Source organism: Poecile atricapillus (assembly GCF_030490865.1).
Source record: "Poecile atricapillus isolate bPoeAtr1 chromosome 32 unlocalized genomic scaffold, bPoeAtr1.hap1 SUPER_32_unloc_2, whole genome shotgun sequence".
NCBI lineage: Eukaryota > Metazoa > Chordata > Aves > Passeriformes > Paridae > Poecile > Poecile atricapillus.
Window position 1 is genome coordinate 67794 of NW_026708982.1, and position 18126 is coordinate 85919.

At 51.0% G+C, this 18126-nt stretch overlaps 1 protein-coding gene across 1 annotated transcript; it reads right to left on the reverse strand.

Moving 5' to 3' along the window:
- Nucleotides 1-10805: 10805 nt before the first annotated feature.
- Nucleotides 10806-17272, reverse strand: LOC131574002 (uncharacterized). The gene is made up of 11 exons (XM_058828360.1): nt 17128-17272; nt 14972-15067; nt 14751-14765; nt 14283-14377; nt 12381-12635; nt 11760-11871; nt 11700-11719; nt 11532-11564; nt 11245-11297; nt 11152-11170; nt 10806-10851 (listed from the first exon to the last, which is right to left on the reverse strand). Exons 1-11 carry the CDS (start codon nt 17194-17196, stop codon nt 10821-10823), a joined length of 798 nt encoding a protein of 265 aa, XP_058684343.1. The 5' UTR covers nt 17197-17272; the 3' UTR covers nt 10806-10820.
- Nucleotides 17273-18126: the final 854 nt, after the last annotated feature.

Sequence of the window (18126 nt, forward strand, 5' to 3'; positions counted from 1 at the left end):
ACAAAAACATCACAGGGACACCTCGGGGACATGGGGACAGCAGGAACATCAGAGGAACATCAGAGGAACATCTCAGGAACATCTCAGGAACATCACAGGAACATTGGGGACACCTCGGGGACACCTTGGGGACATCATGGGGACATCACAGGGTCACACCAGGGTCTGCAGCTTCACCTCCTGGATCCTGGACACCATGGACCGCAACTAGGGGACACCTCGGGGACACCTCGGGGACATGGGGACACCTTGGGGACATCAGGGACACCTTGGGGACATCATGGGGACGTCGTGGAGACATCACAAAAACATCACAGGGACACCTCGGGGACATGGGGACAGCAGGAACATCAGAGGAACATCAGAGGAACATCACAGGAACATTGGGGACACCATGGGGACATCACAGGAACATCACAGGAACATTGGGGACACCTCGGGGACACCTTGGGGACATCATGGGGACATCACAGGGTCACACCAGGGTCTGCAGCTTCACCTCCTGGATCCTGGACACCATGGACCGCAACTAGGGGACACCTCGGGGACATCGGGGACACCTCGGGGACACCTTGGGGACACCATGGGGACATCACAGGAACATCACAGGGACAGCTCGGGGATGTGGGGACATCAGGAACATCAGAGGAACATCAGAGGAACATCACAAGAACATCACAGGAACATGGGGACACCTCGGGGACATCGGGGACACCTTGGGGACACCATGGGGACAGCACAAGAACATCACAGGGACACCTTGGGGACGTGGGGACATCAGGAACATCAGAGGAACATCTCAGGAACATCACAGGAACATGGGGACACCATGGGGACATCACAGGAACATCACAGGAACATTGGGGACACCTCGAGGACACCTTGGGGACACCTCGAGGAAATGGGGACACCTTGGGGACATCACGAGAACATCACAGGAGCACCTTGGGGACATGGGGACATCATGGGGACATCACAAGAACATCACAGGGACATGGGGACACCATGGATGCCAGGGCCACCACGGCCACCTCGGTGCCACCAGGGCCACCTTGGTGCCACCAGGGCCACCTCGGTGCCACCAGGGCCACAATGGGGACGTGGATTTGGGGTCAGAACCAATAAATTTGGAGCAAACGCGACCTCAGGTCCATCCCTGGTGGCCCCAACCCCCCCCAGATGTCTCCTGGTGGCCCCAACCCCCCCCAGATGTCTCCTGGTGGCCCCTCCCCCATTCCTGGAGATGATTTTGGGGCGTTTTCCCAGAATTTCGTTTATTGAGGCACCGGCGGAGCGGGGGAGGGGAGCTGGGAGGGTTTGGCCACGCCCACCCGGGAGGAGAAGACAACGGAGGAGGAAAGGTCCAAGGGGGGGAGGGGAAGGGGAGCGGGGTCAAGTGAAGGTCAACCAGGAGAAACCCAAAGCCACCCAAAACCAACCCAAAACCAACCCAAAACCAACCCCAGGTCCACCAAGACCACCCAAGGTCCACCAAAACCACCCAAAACCAACCCAAGGTCAACCAAACCAAGTCAAGGTCCACCAAGACCACCCAAGGTCCACAAAAACCACCCAAAACCAACCCAAGGTCCACCAAAACCAACCCAAGGTCAACCAAACCCAACCCAAGGTCCACCAACCCAAGTCAAGGTCCACCAAGACCACCCAAGGTCAACCAAGACCAACTCGAGGTCAACCAAAACCACCCAAGGTCCACCAAACCCAACCCAAACCCAACCCAAGGTCAACCAAACCCACCCAAGGTCCACCAAGACCAACTCAAGGTCAACCAAGACCACCCAAAGCCAACCAAACTCAACTCAAGGTCCACCAAAACCACCCGAGGTCAACCAAGACCACCCAAGGTCCACCAAAACCAACCCAAGGTCAACCAAGACCACCCGAGGTCCACCAAACCCACCCAAACCCAACCCAAGGTCCACCAAACCAAGTCAAGGTCCACCAAGACCAACTGAAGGTCAACCAAAACCACCCAAGGTCCACCAAACCCAACCCAAACCCACCCAAGGTCAACCAAACCCAACCCAAGGTCCACCAAAACCAACTCAAGGTCAACCAAAACCAAGTCAAGGTCAACCAAGACCACCCAAGGTCCACCAAGATCAACTCAAGGTCAACCAAAACCAACTCAAGGTCAACCAAGACCACCCAAGGTCAACCAAACCCACCCAAACCCACCCAAGGTCCACCAAACCAACTCAAGGTCCACCAAAACCAACCCAAACCCAACCCAAGGTCAACCAAACCAAGTCAAGGTCAACCAAGACCAACCCAAGACCAACCCCAGGTCCACCAAACCCAACCCAAGGTCCACCAAAACCACCCAAGGTCAACCAAACCCACCCAAACCCACCCAAGGTCCACCAAACCCACCCAAGGTCCACCAAGACCAACCCAAGGTCAACCAAGACCACCCAAAGTCAACCAAACTCAACTCAAGGTCCACCAAAACCAAGCAAGGTCAACCAAAACCAACTCAAGGTCCACCAAACCCACCCAAGATCAACCAAGATCAACTCAAGGTCCACCAAGACCAACTGAAGGTCCACCAAACCCACCCAAAACCAACCCAAACCCAACCCAAGGTCAACCAAACCAAGTCAAGGTCAACCAAGACCAACCCAAGGTCAACCAAGACCAACCCAAGGTCCACCAAAACCACCCAAGGTCAACCAAAACCAAGTCAAGGTCAACCAAGACCAACCCAAGGTCCACCAAACCCACCCAAAACCAACCCAAAACCAACCCAAGGTCAATCAAACCCACCCAAACCCACCCAAGGTCCACCAAAACCAACTCAAGGTCAACCAATGGTCAATGAAGTCCAAACCAACCCAACGGTCATCTCCAGACCATCCATAGTCATCTCCAGATCATCCAAGATCATCTCCAGACCATCCATGGTCATCTCCAAACCATCCAAGGTCATCTCCAGACCATCCATGGTCACCTCCAGGCCACCCCAAGGTCACCAAGGTCACCTCCAGACCATCCAAGGTCATCTCCAGACCACCCAAGGTCATCTCCAGACCATCCAATGGTCATCTCCAGACCATCCATGGTCACCTCCAACCACCCATGGTCACCTCCAGACCATCCATGGTCACCTCCAGACCATCCCAAGGTCACCAAGGTCATCTCCAACCACCCATGGTCACCTCCAGGCCATCCATGGTCATCTCCAACCACCCAAGGTCACCAAGGTCATCTCCAGACCACCCATGGTGATCTCCAGACCATCCATGGTCACCTCCAGACCATCCATGGTCACCTCCAACCACCCATGGTCACCTCCAGACCACCCCAAGGTCACCAAGGTCACCTCCAGACCATCCCATGGTCATCTCCAACCACCCATGGTCATCTCCAGACCATCCATGATCACCAAGGTCACCTCCAGACCATCCCATGGTCATCTGCAGACCATCCATGGTCACCTCAACACCAACCCAAGGTCACCAAGGTCATCTCCAACCACCCATGGTCATCTCAAGACCACCCATGGTCATCTCCAGACCATCCATGGTCACCTCAACACCAACCCAAGGTCACCAAAGTCATCTCCAGACCATCCATGGTCACCATGGTCATCTCCAGACCACCCAAGGTCATCTCCAGACCACCCCAAGGTCACCAAGGTCACCTCAAGCCCACCCATGGTCATCTCCAACCACCCATGGTCACCTCAACACCACCCCAAGGTCACCAAGGTCATCTCCAGGCCACCTAAGGTCATCTCCAGTCCATCCCAAGGTCACCAAGGTCATCTCCAGACCATCCATGGTCATCTCCAACCACCCATGGTCATCTCCAGACCATCCCATGGTCATCTCCAGACCATCCATGGTCACCTCCAGACCATCTCAAGGTCACCAAGGTCATCTCCAACCACCCATGGTCACGTCCAGACCATCCATGGTCATCTCCAGACCATCCAAGGTCCTCTCCAGACCACCCATGGTCATCTCCAGACCACCCAAGGTCACCAAGGTCATCTGCAGACCATCCATGGTCATCTCCAGACCATCCATGGTCACCTCAACACCAACCCAAGGTCACCAAGGTCATCTCCAACCACCCAAGGTCATCTCCAGACCACCCATGGTCATCTCCAGACCACCCATGGTCACCTCCAGGCCATCCATGGTCACCACCAGACCACCCCAAGGTCATCAAGGTCATCTCCAGACCATCCATGGTCATCTCCAGACCACTCATGGTCACCTCAACACCACCCCAAGGTCACCAAGGTCATCTCCAACCACCCAAGGTCACCTCCAGACCACCCATGGTCATCTCCAGACCATCCATGGTCATCTCCAACCCAATGGTCACCACCAGACCACCCATGGTCATCTCCAGACCATCCATGGTCATCTCCAACCCAATGGTCACCACCAGACCATCCATGGTCATCTCCAGCCACCCATGGTCACCTCCAGGCCATCCATGGTCATCTCCAAACCACCCATGGTCATCTCCAGACCATCCCAAGGTCACCAAGGTCATCTCCAACCACCCATGGTCACCTCAACACCAACCCAAGGTCACCAAGGTCATCTCCAGCCACCCATGATCATCTCCAACCACCCATGGTCATCTCCAGACCATCCCAAGGTCACCATGGTCATCTCCAGACCACCCATGGTCACCTCCAGGTCACCCCAAGGTCACCAAGGTCATCTCCAACCACCCAAGGTCACCTCAAGCCCACCCAAGATCATCTCCACCCCCCCAACCCCCACCCGAGCTCACCCCAAGCTCCCTCCCCTCCCCCACCCCCACCCATCCCCTCCCCCCCCCCCCAGCTCCCAGCAGCCCCCGCGGGTGGGGGAGGGGCGGGGTCAGGCGGGGGCGGGGCCGGGGGGCGGGGCCGGCCGGTGCCACGGGGTTTCCTTGAAGACGAACCAGGAGCCGCCGGCCCAGAGCAGGAGGTTGAGGAAGCCGAAGGCCTGGAAAGATCCGGAAACCGGAGAGCCGTGCCTCAGTTTACCCGCTCTCTGAACCCCCAGCCCTGCCTCAGTTTACCCGCCCCAAACCCCCCATCCCCCAGCCCTGCCTCAGTTTACCCGCCCTCCGAACCCCCCAGCCCTGCCTCAGTTTACCCGCCCTCCGCACCCCCCATCCCCCAGCCCTGCCTCAGTTTACCCGCCCTCCGAACCCCCCAGCCCTGCCTCAGTTTACCCGCCCTCCGCACCCCCCATCCCCCAGCCCTGCCTCAGTTTACCCGCCCTCCGCACCCCCCATCCCCCAGCCGTGCCTCAGTTTACCCACCCCAAACCTCCTCTCTCCCAGCCCTGCCTCAGTTTCCCCTCCGGATTTCGACACTTCCCCATCCCTGCCTCAGTTTCCCCACTGGATTTTTCCATCTCTCCCAGCCCTGCCTCAGTTTCCCCATTGAATTTCTCCCCTTCTTTCCCAGCCGTGCCTCAGTTTACCAGCCCCAAACCCCCCAGCCCTGCCTCAGTTTCCCCTCTTTAATTCCTCCTTTTCCCCAGCCCTGCCTCAGTTTCCCCTCTGGATTTCGACACTTCCCCATCCCTGCCTCAGTTTCCCCACTGGATTTTCCCATCTTTCCCAGCTGTGCCTCAGTTTCCCCATTAGATTTTCCCACCTCTCCCAGCCGTGCCTCAGTTTCCCTCTTTAATTTCTCCTCTTCCCCAGCCGTGCCTCAGTTTCCCCTCTGGATTTCGACACTTCCCCATCCCTGCCTCAGTTTCCCCACTGAATTTCTCCTTTCCCCCAGCCCTGCCTCAGTTTACCCCCGTTGGCTTTGGAGCCTCCCCCAGCCCTGCCTCAGTTTACCCGCCCTCCCAACCCCCCCATCCCCCAGCCCTGCCTCAGTTTCCCCTCTTTAATTTCTCCTTTTCCCCGCCCATGCCTCAGTTTCCCCATTAGATTTTCCCACCTCTCCCATCCCCGCCTCAGTTTCCCCACTGGATTTTCCCATCTTTCCCAGCTGTGCCTCAGTTTCCCTCTTTAATTTCCCCCTTTCCCCATCCCTGCCTCAGTTTCCCCATGGGGTTTCTACCTTCACCCAGCCGTGCCTCAGTTTCCCCTCTGGATTTTTCCATCTCTCCCAGCCCTGCCTCAGTTTCCCCACTGAATTTCTCCTCTTCCCCACCTGTGCCTCAGTTTCCCCATTGAATCCCCCCTCCCCCCGCCGTGCCTCAGTTTCCCCACCCCAAACCCCCCCTCCCCCCGCCGTGCCTCAGTTTCCCCACCCAAACCCCCCCACCCCAGGCCGTGCCTCAGTTTCCCCACCCAAACCCCCCCACCCCCGGCCGTGCCTCAGTTTCCCCATTGATTTTTCCACCTCCCCCGGCCGTGCCTCAGTTTCCCCACCCAACCCCCCCTCCCCCAGCCGTGCCTCAGTTTCCCCGCTCACCACCGAGGCACCCAGCCGTGCCTCAGTTTCCCCACTGATTTCCCCCCCTCCCCCCCCCGTGCCTCAGTTTCCCCGCTCACCACCGAGGCCCCCAGCCCTGCCTCAGTTTCCCCACCTCAAACCCCCCCCCTCCCCCGGCCGTGCCTCAGTTTCCCCACCCCAAACCCCCCCTCTCCCCCCGTGCCTCAGTTTCCCCGCTCACCACCGAGGCCCACAGCCATGCCTCAGTTTCCCCACCCAAACCCCCCCTCCCCCCTCTGTGCCTCAGTTTCCCCACTGAATTTCCCACCCAAACCCCCCCCTCCCCCGCCGTGCCTCAGTTTCCCCACTCACCACCGAGGCCCCCATCCCTGCCTCAGTTTCCCCATTGGATTTTCCCCCCTCCCCCCCCCCGTGCCTCAGTTTCCCCGCTCACCACCGAGGCCCCCAGCCCTGCCTCAGTTTCCCCACTGATTTCCCCCCCCTCCCCCAGCCGTGCCTCAGTTTCCCCACTGAATTTCCCACTCAACCCCCCCTCCCCCAGCCGTGCCTCAGTTTCCCCATTGATTTTTCCACCTCCCCCTGCCGTGCCTCAGTTTCCCCACCCAAACCCCCCCCCCCAGGCCGTGCCTCAGTTTCCCTGTTCAAACCCCCCTTCCCCCCCCGTGCCTCAGTTTCCCCATTGATTTTTCCACCTCCCCCTGCCGTGCCTCAGTTTCCCCACCCCAAACCCCTCCACCCCAGGCCGTGCCTCAGTTTCCCCACCCAAACCCCCCCACCCCAGGCCGTGCCTCAGTTTCCCCACACCAACCCCCCCACCCCAGGCCGTGCCTCAGTTTCCCCCACTGAATTTCCCACTCAACCCCGCCTCCCCCAGCCGTGCCTCAGTTTCCCCGCTCACCACCGAGGCCCCCAGCCCTGCCTCAGTTTCCCCACCCAAAGCCCCCCTCCCCCTGCCGTGCCTCAGTTTCCCCATTGGATTTTCCCCCCCTCCCCCCTCTGTGCCTCAGTTTCCCCGCTCACCACCGAGGCCCCCAGCCCCCCCATGGGGGTGGGGCCCGAGGGGTCGCAGGTGACGCGGGGGGGGTCGCAGTGGGGGAGGGGCGCGGTGGCCGAGGCCCGGACGTGCCCCAGGGCCTGGGCCCAGGCCGAGGAGGCCACGAGCCACAGGGCGGCCACCAGGACCGAGACCAGCAGGTCCTGGCAGGGAAAAGAGAGAAAATTAATTAATTAAAAAAGAGAAAAAAAATTAATTAAGTTTTAATTAATCTGGAATTTTTTTTAAATTAAATTCCAATTAATTTGGATTTTTTTTTAATTAAATTTCAATTAATTCGGATTTTTTTAAATTAAATTTGACTTAATTTGGATTTTTTTTAACTAAAAAAATATCAAAAACTGGATTTTTTAATAACAAAAAAAGCCATAAACAAAATAAAGTTAAATTAATTAATTAAATTTTAATTAATTTGGAATTTTTTTCAATTAAAAAACGTCAAAAATTGGATTTTTTAATAATAAAGAAAAGCCATAAATAAAATTGATTAATTTTTAATTAATTTTTTTAAATTAAAAATGTCATAAATTCAGATTTTCTAATAATAAAGAAAAACCATAAATAAAATAAAATTAAATTGATTAAATTTTAATTAATTTGGATTTTTTTTAATTAAAAAATGTCAAAAATTGGATCTTTTAATAATAAAGAAAAGCAATAAATAAAATAAAACTGATTAAATTTGAATTAATTTGGATTTTTTTTAATTAAAAAAGTCAAAAATTGGATTTTTTAACAATAAAGAAAAGCAACAAATAAAATAAACTTAATTAAACTTGAACTAATTTGGATTTTTTTTTAATTAAATTTGAATTAATTTGGATTTTTTTAATTAAATTTGAATTAATTTGGATTTTTTTTAAATTAAATTTGAATTAATTTGGATTTTTTTTAAATTAAATTCGAATTTGGATTTTTTTTTAAATTAAATTTGAAGGAATTCGGATCTTTTTTTAAATTAAATTCGAATTAATTTGGATTTTTAAAAATTAAATTCGAATTAATTTGGATTTTTTAAAAAATTAAATCTGAACTAATTTGGATTTTTTTTTAATTAAATTCGAATTAATTTGGAATTTTTTTTTTAATTAAAAAGTGTCAAAAATTGGGTTTTTTAATGATAAAAAAAATTTAATAATAAAAATTTCATAAAGAAAATAAAATTTAATTACTTAACTAAATTTTAATTTGGATTTTTTTTTAAATTAAATTCGAATTAATTTGGATTTTTTTAAATTAAATTTGAATTAATTTGGATCTTTTTTTAATTAAAAAACGTCAAAAATTGGATATTTTAATAATAAAAAAGCCCCATAAACAAAGTTAATCAAATTTTAATTAATTTGTTTTTTATTTAAAAAAAATCATAAATCTAGATTTCTTAATAATAAAGAAAAGTAATAAATTAAATTAAATTAATTGAACTTTAATTAATTTGGATTTTTTTTAAATTAAAAAATGTCATAAATTGAGATGTTTTAATAATAAAAAAACCTAATAAATAAAATTAATTAAGTCTTAGTTAATTTTTTTTTAAATTAAAAATCTCACAAAATTAGGTTTTTTAATAATAAGGAAAAGCAACAAATAAAATTTAATTAAATTTTAATTAATTTGGTTTTTTTAATTAAAAATGTAATAAATTCAGATTTTTTAATAATAAAGAAAAGCCATAAGTAAAACAAAATTGATTAAATTTGAATTAATTTGGATTTTTTAAAATTAAATTTTAATTAATTTGGACTTTTTTTTAATTAAAAAATGTCAAAAATAGGATTTTTTAATAATAAAGAAAAGCCATAAATAAAATAAAATTAATTAATTTAGAATTAATTTGGATTTTTTTTAATTAAATATGAATTAATTTGGATTTTTTTTAAATTAAATTTGAATTAATTTGGTTTGTTTTTTAATTAAAAAACGTCAAAAATTTGATTTTTTAATAATAAAAAAAGCCATAAACAAAACAAAATTAAATTAATTAATCAAATCTTAATTAATTAGGATTTTTTTAAATTAAAAAATGTCAAAAAATTGGATCTTTTAACAGTAAAGAAAAGCAGTATATAAAATAAAATTGAATAAATTTGAATTAATTTGGGATTTTTTTAATTAAAAAACATCATAAGTTGAAAAAAGAAAACAAAAAAAAAAGGAAAAATTTGGGTTAAAATTTAATTATTTGGGTTTTTTTTTAATTAAAAAAAATCATAAATTAATTTTTTTTTAAGAAAAAAATTTGAAAAGAAAAAAAAAGGCAAAAACCGATTAAATTTAAATTAATTTTTTTTTTAAATTAAAAAAAAACATAAATTGAGAGGTTTTTTAATAAGAAAAAGGAACGAAAAAAATGAGAAACTTTAGGTTAAAAAGAGAAATTTTGGAGGGAAAATGGGAAATTTTGGGGCTAAAAAGGGAAATTTTGGGGCTAAAAAGGGAAATTTTGGGCTAAAAAGGGAAATTTTGGGATAAAAAGGGAAATTTTGGGGTTAAAAAGGGAAATTTTCGGCTAAAAAGGGAAATTTTGGGGCTAAAAAGGGAAATTTTGGGATGAAAATGAGAAATTTTGGGGTAAAAAATGTGAATTTTGGGGTAAAAAATGGGAATTTTGGGGTAAAAAAAGGGAATTTTGGGGCTAAAAAGGAAAATTTTGGGGTTAAAAAGGGAAATTTTCGGCTAAAAAGGGAAATTTTGGGATGAAAATGAGAAATTTTGGGGTAAAAAACGGGAATTTTGGGGTAAAAAATGGGAATTTTGGGTGCGGGACTTACCTGGGGTCCTTCAGAGGCAGCGGAGAGAGAGAAGGAACGGAAAGGGTTAAACCCCTCCCCCCGAAATTCCATCGGGAATCCCAAAAATTCCATCGGGAATCCCAAAATTCCATCGGGAATCCCAAAATTCCATCGGGAATCCCAAAAATTCCATCGGGAATCCCAAAAATTCCAGCCCAGAACACCCCAAAATCCAACCTGAGCACACCTGGACACACCTGGGGACACCTGGGGACACCTGGGGACACCTGGGCACACCTGGGGACACCTGAACACACCTGGGGACACCTGAGAACATCTGGGGACACCTGGGGACATCTGGACACATCTGGGGACACCTGGACAGGTAAATTCCACCTGTCCAAGCTCTCAAATCCCACCTGGACACAGCTGGACACACCTGGGGACACCTGGACACACCTGGACACACCTGGACACACCTGGGGACACCTGGACACACCTGGACACACCTGGACACACCTGGACACACCTAGGGACACCTGGGGACACCTGGACAAGCTCTCAGACCCCACCTGGACACACCTGAGCACACCTGGACACACCTGGACACACCTGGACAGGTAAATCCCACCTGTCCAAGCCCTCAAATCCCACCTGGACACACCTGGACACACCTGGGGACACCTGGACAGGTAAATCCCACCTGGAAACACCTGAACACACCTGTCCAAGCCCCTCAGATCCCAACTGGACACACCTGGACGCACCTGAGCACACCTGGGGACACCTGTCCAACCCCTCAAACCCCACCTGGACACACCTGGACAGGTAAACTCCACCTGTCCAAGCCCTCAAATCCCACCTGGACACACCTGGACACACCTGGACAGGTAAACTCCACCTGTCCAAGTCCTCAAATCCCACCTGAGCACACCTGGAAACACCTGGGGACACCTGGACACACCTGGGGACACCTGGACAGGTAAATCCCACCTGGAGACACCTGAACACACCTGTCCAAGCCCCTCAGATCCCAACTGGACACACCTGGACACACCTGGGCACACCTGGACAAGCTCTCAGACCCCACCTGGACACACCTGGAGACACCTGGGCACACCTGGACAGGTAAATCCCACCTGGTCACACCTGTCCAAGCCCTCAGATCCCTCCTGAACACACCTGGGGACACCTGAGCACATCTGGGGACACCTGGACAGGTAAATCCCACCTGGACACACCTGAAGACACCTGAACACACCTGTCCAAGCCCCTCAGATCCCAACTGGACACACCTGGACACACCTGGGGACACCTGGACACACCTGGACACACCTGGACAAGTAAATCCCACCTGGTCACACCTGTCCAAGCTCTCAGATCCCACCTGAACACACCTGGGCACACCTGACCAAGCTCTCAGACCCCATCTGGACACACCTGAACACACCTGGAGACACCTGGACACACCTGGACAAGCAAATCCCACCCCATCCCACCTGTCCAAGCTCTCAGATGTCACCTGGACACACCTGGACACACCTGGGGACACCTGAGAACATCTGGACACACCTGGGGACACCTGGACAGGTAAATCCCACCTGTCCAAGCTCTCAGACCCCACCTGGACACACCTGGAGACACCTGGAGACACCTGGAGACACCTGAGCACACCTGGACACACCTGGACACACCTGGAGACACCTGGGGACACCTGGGGACACCTGACCAAGCTCTCAGACCCCACCTGGACACACCTGAGCACACCTGGACACACCTGGGGACACCTGGACAAGCTCTCAGACCCCACCTAAGCACACCTGGACACACCTGGACAGGTAAACCCCACCTGTCCAAGCCCTCAAATCCCACCTGGACACACCTGAACACACCTGGACACACCTGGGGACACCTGAGCACACCTGGACAAGCAAATCCCACCCCATCCCACCTGTCCAAGCTCTCAGATGTCACCTGGAGACACCTGGACACACCTGGACACACCTGGGGACACCTGGGGACACCTGACCAAGCTCTCAGACCCCATCTGGACACACCTGGACACACCTGGACAAGCCCTCAGATCCCACCTGAACACACCTGGACACACCTGGACACACCCAACCCCACCTGGACACACCTGGACACACCTGACCACACCTGGACAAGCTCTCAGACCCCATCTGGACACACCTGGGCACACCTGGACACACCTGTACAGGTAAACCCCACCCCAGCATCACTCACCAGGCTGGGCAGGCGTGACCCCGCACACCTGTACAGGTGCAGGTAGCCCAGGTAACCCCCCAGGGCCAGCAGGCTGTAGAGAAAGGCCACCACGGCCACGCCCACGAAGAACCTGGCGGCCGAGGAGAAGTCCCCGATCAGGTGAACGTCCTGGGGCCAGGTGTGGTTGCACAGGTGAGTCAGAGACGGGAGGAACACGGCCTGGTTCAACCTGGGGGGAGGGGAGGGGTGGGGTTACCTGGGGGGTGACACCTGAGGGGGGGGTGGGGTCACCTGGGGTCACCTGGAGTCACCTGGGGTCACCTGGAGTCATCTGAGAGGGGTTTGGGGTCACCTGAGGGGGGTTTGGGGTCACCTGGACACACCTGGGGTCACCTGGGGGGGATTTGGGGTCACCTGGAGTCACCTGGACACACCTGGGGTCACCTGGAGTCACCTGGGGTCATCTGAGAGGGGTTTGGGGTCACCTGGGGTCACCTGGACACACCTGGGGTCACCTGGAGTCATCTGAGGGGGGTTTGGGGTCACCTGGAGGGGGTTTGGGGTCACCTGGGGTCACCTGGGGTCACCTGAAGAGGATTTGGGGTCACCTGGGGGGGGTTTGGGGTCACCTGGAGTCACCTGGACACACCTGAAGGGGGTTTGGGGTCACCTGGACACACCTGGGGTTACCTGAGGGGGGTTTGGAGTCACCTGGTGACACCTGAGGGGGGGGGTGGGGTCACCTGGACACACCTGGAGTCACCTGGGGGGGTTTGGGGCCACCTGGGGTCACCTGGAGTCACCTGGTGTCACCTGGAGTCACCTGGGGAGGGTCTGGGGTCACCTGGAGGGGGTTTGGGGTCACCTGGACACACCTGGAATCACCTGGACAGGGTTTGGGGTCACCTGGGGTCACCTGGAGTCATCTGGGGTCACCTGGAGTCATCTGAGGGGGGTTTGGGGTCACCTGGAGTCACCTGGGGTCACCTGGGGTCACCTGGACACACCTGGGGAGGGTTTGGGGTCACCTGGAGGGGGTTTGGGGTCACCTGGAGGAGGTTTGGGGTCACCTGGACACACCTGGGGTCACCTGGGGGGGATTTGGGGTCACCTGGAGTCACCTGGACACACCTGGGGTCACATGGAGTCACCTGAGGGGGGTTTGGGGTCACTTGGACACACCTGGGGGGGGTTTGGGGTCTCCTGGGGTCACCTGGAGTCACCTGGGGTCACCTGAGGGGGGTTTAGGGTCACCTGGAGGGGGTTTGGGGTCACCTGGACACACCTGGGGTCACCTGGGGGGGATTTGGGGTCACCTGGAGTCACCTGGACACACCTGGGGTCACCTGGACACACCTGAGGGGGGTTTGGGGTCACCTGGACACACCTGGGGACCCCTGAGGGAGGGGGTGGGGTCAGCTGGAGTCACCTGAGGTCACCTGGAGTCACCTGGACACACCTGGGGTCACCTGGAGTCATCTGAGAGGGGTTTGCGGTCACCTGGAGGGGGTTTGGGGTCACCTGGAGGAGGTTTGGGGTCACCTGGACACACCTGGGGAGGGTTTGGGGTCACCTGGAGGAGGTTTGGGGTCACCTGGACACCCCTGGGTTCACCTGGGGTCACCTGGGGTCATCTGGGGTCACCTGGAGTCATCTGAAAGAGGTTTGGGGTCACCTGGGGGAGGTTTCGGGTCACCTGGACACACCTGGGGTCACCTGGGGGGGGTTTGGGGTCACCTGGGAACACCTGGGGTCACCTGTGTCACCTGTCCCTGTGTCACCTGTGTCACCTGTGTCACCTGTCCCTGTGTCACCTGTGTCACCTGTCCCTGTGTCACCTGTGTCCCCTGTGTCACCTGTCCCAGGTGTGTCTCACCTGAAGGGATACCCAAATTTGGCGCTGACGGTCGTCGTCATCATCATCATCATCATCGCTGTTTGGTTCACCTGTCCCAGGTGTTCCTGTGTCACCTGTCCCTGTGTCACCTGTGTCACCTGTCCCTGTGTCACCTGTGTCACCTGTCCCTGTGTCACCTGTCCATTGTCCCCTGTGTCACCTGTGTCACCTGTGTCCCCTGTGTCACCTGTCCCAGGTGTGTCTCACCTGAAGGGATACCCGAATTTGGCACTGACGGTCGTCGTCGTCATCGTCATCGCTGTCTGGTTCACCTGTCCCAGGTGTTCCTGTGTCACCTGTCTCACCTGTCTCACCTGTGTCACCTGTCCCTGTGTCACCTGTCCCTGTGTCACCTGTGTCACCTGTCCCAGGTGTGTCTCACCTGAATGGATACCCGAATTTGGCGGTCACAGTCGTCGTCGTCATCATCATCGCTGTCTGGTTCACCTGTCCCAGGTGTTCCTGTGTCACCTGTCCCTGTGTCACCTGTGTCACCTGTCCCTGTGTCACCTGTGTCACCTGTCCCTGTGTCACCTGTCCCAGGTGTCTCACCTGAAGGGATACCCGAATTTGGCGGTCACAGTCGTCGTCGTCGTCATCATCATCGCTGTCTGGTTCACCTGTCCCAGGTGTTCCTGGTTCACCTGTCCCAGGTGTTCCTGTGTCACCTGTGTCACCTGTCCCAGGTGTTCCCCGCAGGTGATGCTGAAGGTGACGGAGCCCTCGAAGCCGCCGCAGGTGGAGAAAGCGAAGATGGAGAAAAACTGGGGGGGGGGGGAAAAATGGATGGAAAGTTCTGGAAAAGGCGGGAAAATGACGGGGATTTGGGGGAAAAAATGGGGATTTGGGAAAAAATGGGAATTTGGGGGGAAAAATGGGAATTTGGGGAAAAAAAATGGGAATTTGGGGGGAAAAAAAAAAAGGGGATTTAAGAAAAAAAAATGGGAATTTCAGGGAATTTGGGGGGAAAAAAAAAAGGGAATTTGGGGGAAAAAAATTGGGAATTTGGGGGAAAAAAATTGGGAATTTGGGAAAAAAGGAATTTAAGAAAAAAAAATTGGAATTTGGGGAGAAAAAAAGGGAATTCGGGGAAAAAAATCGGAATTTATTTGGGGCGAAACAAGGGGAATTTGGGGAAAAAATGGGGAATTCGGGGAAAAATGGGAATTTAAGAGAAAAAAATTGGGGATTTGGGGAGAAAAAATGGGAATTTGGGAAAATTTGGGGAAAATAATGGGAATTTGGGGAAAAATGGGAATTTGGGAGAAAAAAATGGGGATTTGGGGGGAAAAAAGGGAATTTGGGGAAAAAAATGGGGATTTGGGGAGAAAAAAGGGAATTTAAAAAAAAATGGGAATTTGGGGGAATTTGGGGAGAAAAAAATGGGAATTTGGGGAAATTTGGGGAAAAAATGGGAATTTGAGGAAAAAAATGGGAATTTGGGGGAAAAAAAGGGAATTTGGGAAAAAATGGGGATTTGGGGGAAAAAATGGGGATTTGGGGGAAAAAAAAGGGAATTTAGGGGAAAAAATGGGAATTTGGGGGAAAAAATGGGAATTTAAGAAAAAAAATGGGAATTTGGGGGAATTTGGGGAAAAAATGGGAATTTGAGGAAAAAAAAGGGAATTTGGGGGAAAAAAATGGGAATTTGGGGAGAAAAAAATGGGAATTTAAGAAAAAAAAATGGGAATTTGGGGGAAAAAAATGGGGATTTGGGAAAAAAATGGGGAATTTGGGAAAAAAGGGAATTTGGGGAAAAAAAAAGGGGATTTGGGGGAAAAAAATGGGAATTTAAGAAAAAAAAAGGGAATTTGGGGGAATTTGGGGAGAAAAAAATGGGAATTTGGGGAAATTTAGGAAAAAATGGGAATTTGAGGAAAAAAATGGGAATTTGGGGGAAAAAAAGGGAATTTGGGAAAAAATGGGGATTTGGGGGAAAAAATGGGGATTTGGGGGAAAAAAAAGGGAATTTAGGGGAAAAAATGGGAATTTAAGGAGAAAAATAATGGGAATTTGGGGAAATTTGGGGAAAAAAAGAGGAATTTGAGGAAAAAAAGGGAATTTGGGGGAAAAAAAGGGAATTTGGGGGAATTTGGGGAAAAAATGGGAATTTGGGGGAAAAAAATGGAATTTAGGGGAATTTGGGGGAAAAATAATGGGAATTTGGGGAAATAAAATGGAAAATTGGGGAGAAAAAAGGGAAAATTGGGAAAAAAGGGGAATTTGGGAAAAAATTTGGGAATTTTGGGGGGAAAAAAAATGGGGATTCGGGGTGGGGGGGGTTGGGGAAATCGGGGATTTTTGGGGCCTTTTTCGCCGTTTTGAGCCCATTTTTGGTCCCTCCCAGTTCATCCCAGTTCATCCCAGTCCCCTGAAATCGCTCCCAGTTCCTCCCAGTCCATCCCAGTGCCCTCCCAGTCCCTCCCCAGTGCCTCCCAGTTTATCCCAGTCCCTCCCAGTTCGCTCCCAGTTCCCCCCCAGTCCCTCCCAGTTCCTCCCAGTCCTTCCCAGTTTATCCCAGTCCCTCCCAATCCCCTCAAATCGCTCCCAGTTCATCCCAATCCCCTCCCAGTCCACCCCAGTTCCTCCGAGTCCCTCCCAGTTCCCTCCCAGTCCCTCCCAGTTCACCCCAGTTCCCTCCCAGTTCCCCGAAATCGCTCCCAGTTTATCCCAGTCCCCTCAAATCGCTCCCAGTCCCTCCCAATCCCCTCCCAGTCCCCCCCAGTTTATCCCAGTCCGCTCCCAGTTTATCCCAGTCCCTCCCAGTCGCTCCCAGTCCCTCCCAGTCCCCCCCAGTTTATCCCAGTCCCCCCCAGTCCCTCACCCACTGCAGGGCCCGGTTCAGCCCCAGCGGCTCCTTCAGCGGCCCCAGCGACACCCGCGGCGCCGCCATCGCCTCCCTGACGTCACCCGCAGCGCGACGGAAGTGACGTCACATCCCCCCGCCGCCGCCCGCCGCCGCGCCCTCATTTGCATCCCGCGCGCTGATTGGACGGCGCGGAGCTCGCTCCTTATATGGACATCCGGCCACGCCCTACCTTATATGGTAATCCAATTTGCATATATCTCATTTGCATATATCTCATTTGCATATGTCTCATTTGCATATCGCCGCGCTTCCGCGTTCGCCGCGCTCCGCATTTGCATAAAGGCGCGTTAAATTTGCATAATCAAAACCCCTCCCCGATTAAAAATCAAGGCTTGATTTGCATAATTAAAGGCTTGATCGCGCTTTATTGGGTTCGTTTGCATAGACGCGCCCTCCCCGATGCTCATTTGCATAAACACGAAGCTCATTTGCATAAAGCCCATCTGGCCACGCCCCCTTTTGGTGACCCGGCCTCCCAAAAACTCCAAAATTGTCCCCAAAAAAGCCAAAAATGAACCCAAAATGTCCCAAAAAACTCCAAAATGGCCCCAAAATGTCCCAAAAAACTCCAAAATGGCCCCAAAAATGCCAAAATGTCCCCAAAAAAGCCCAAAATGCTCCCAAAAAAGCCCAAAATGGCCCCAAAAAAAGCCAAAAATGGCCCCAAAAAATCTCAAAATGTCCCCAAAAATGCCCAAAATGAACCCAAAATGCCCAAAATGGCCCCAAAAAACCCCCAAAATGTCCCAAAAAAGCCCAAAATGTCCCCAAAAAAGCCCAAAATGAACCCAAAAAACCCCAAAATGTCCCAAAAATGTCCTGAAAAAACCCAAAATCCCCCAAAATGTCCCAAAAAAGCCCAAAATGAACCCAAAAACCCCAAAATGTCCCAAAAAAGCCCAAAATGAACCCAAAAAAGCCAAAAATGGCCCCAAAAAAGCCCCAAATGTCCCC

Bases quoted from the DNA above. Each gene is read 5' to 3' on its own strand.
- LOC131574002 (XM_058828360.1), bottom strand. From the start codon at position 17,196: ATGGCGGCGCCGCGGGTGTCGCTGGGGCCGCTGAAGGAGCCGCTGGGG. The intron at 12,636-14,282 runs GTGAGACACACC...CCCTCCCCCCAG, and splicing joins AAATTTGGGTATCCCTTCAG to GTTGAACCAGGCCGTGTTCC. The intron at 11,565-11,699 runs GTGACATCTGAG...AGGTGTGTTCAG, and splicing joins GTGTGTCCAGGTGTGTCCAG to GTGGGATCTGAGAGCTTGGA.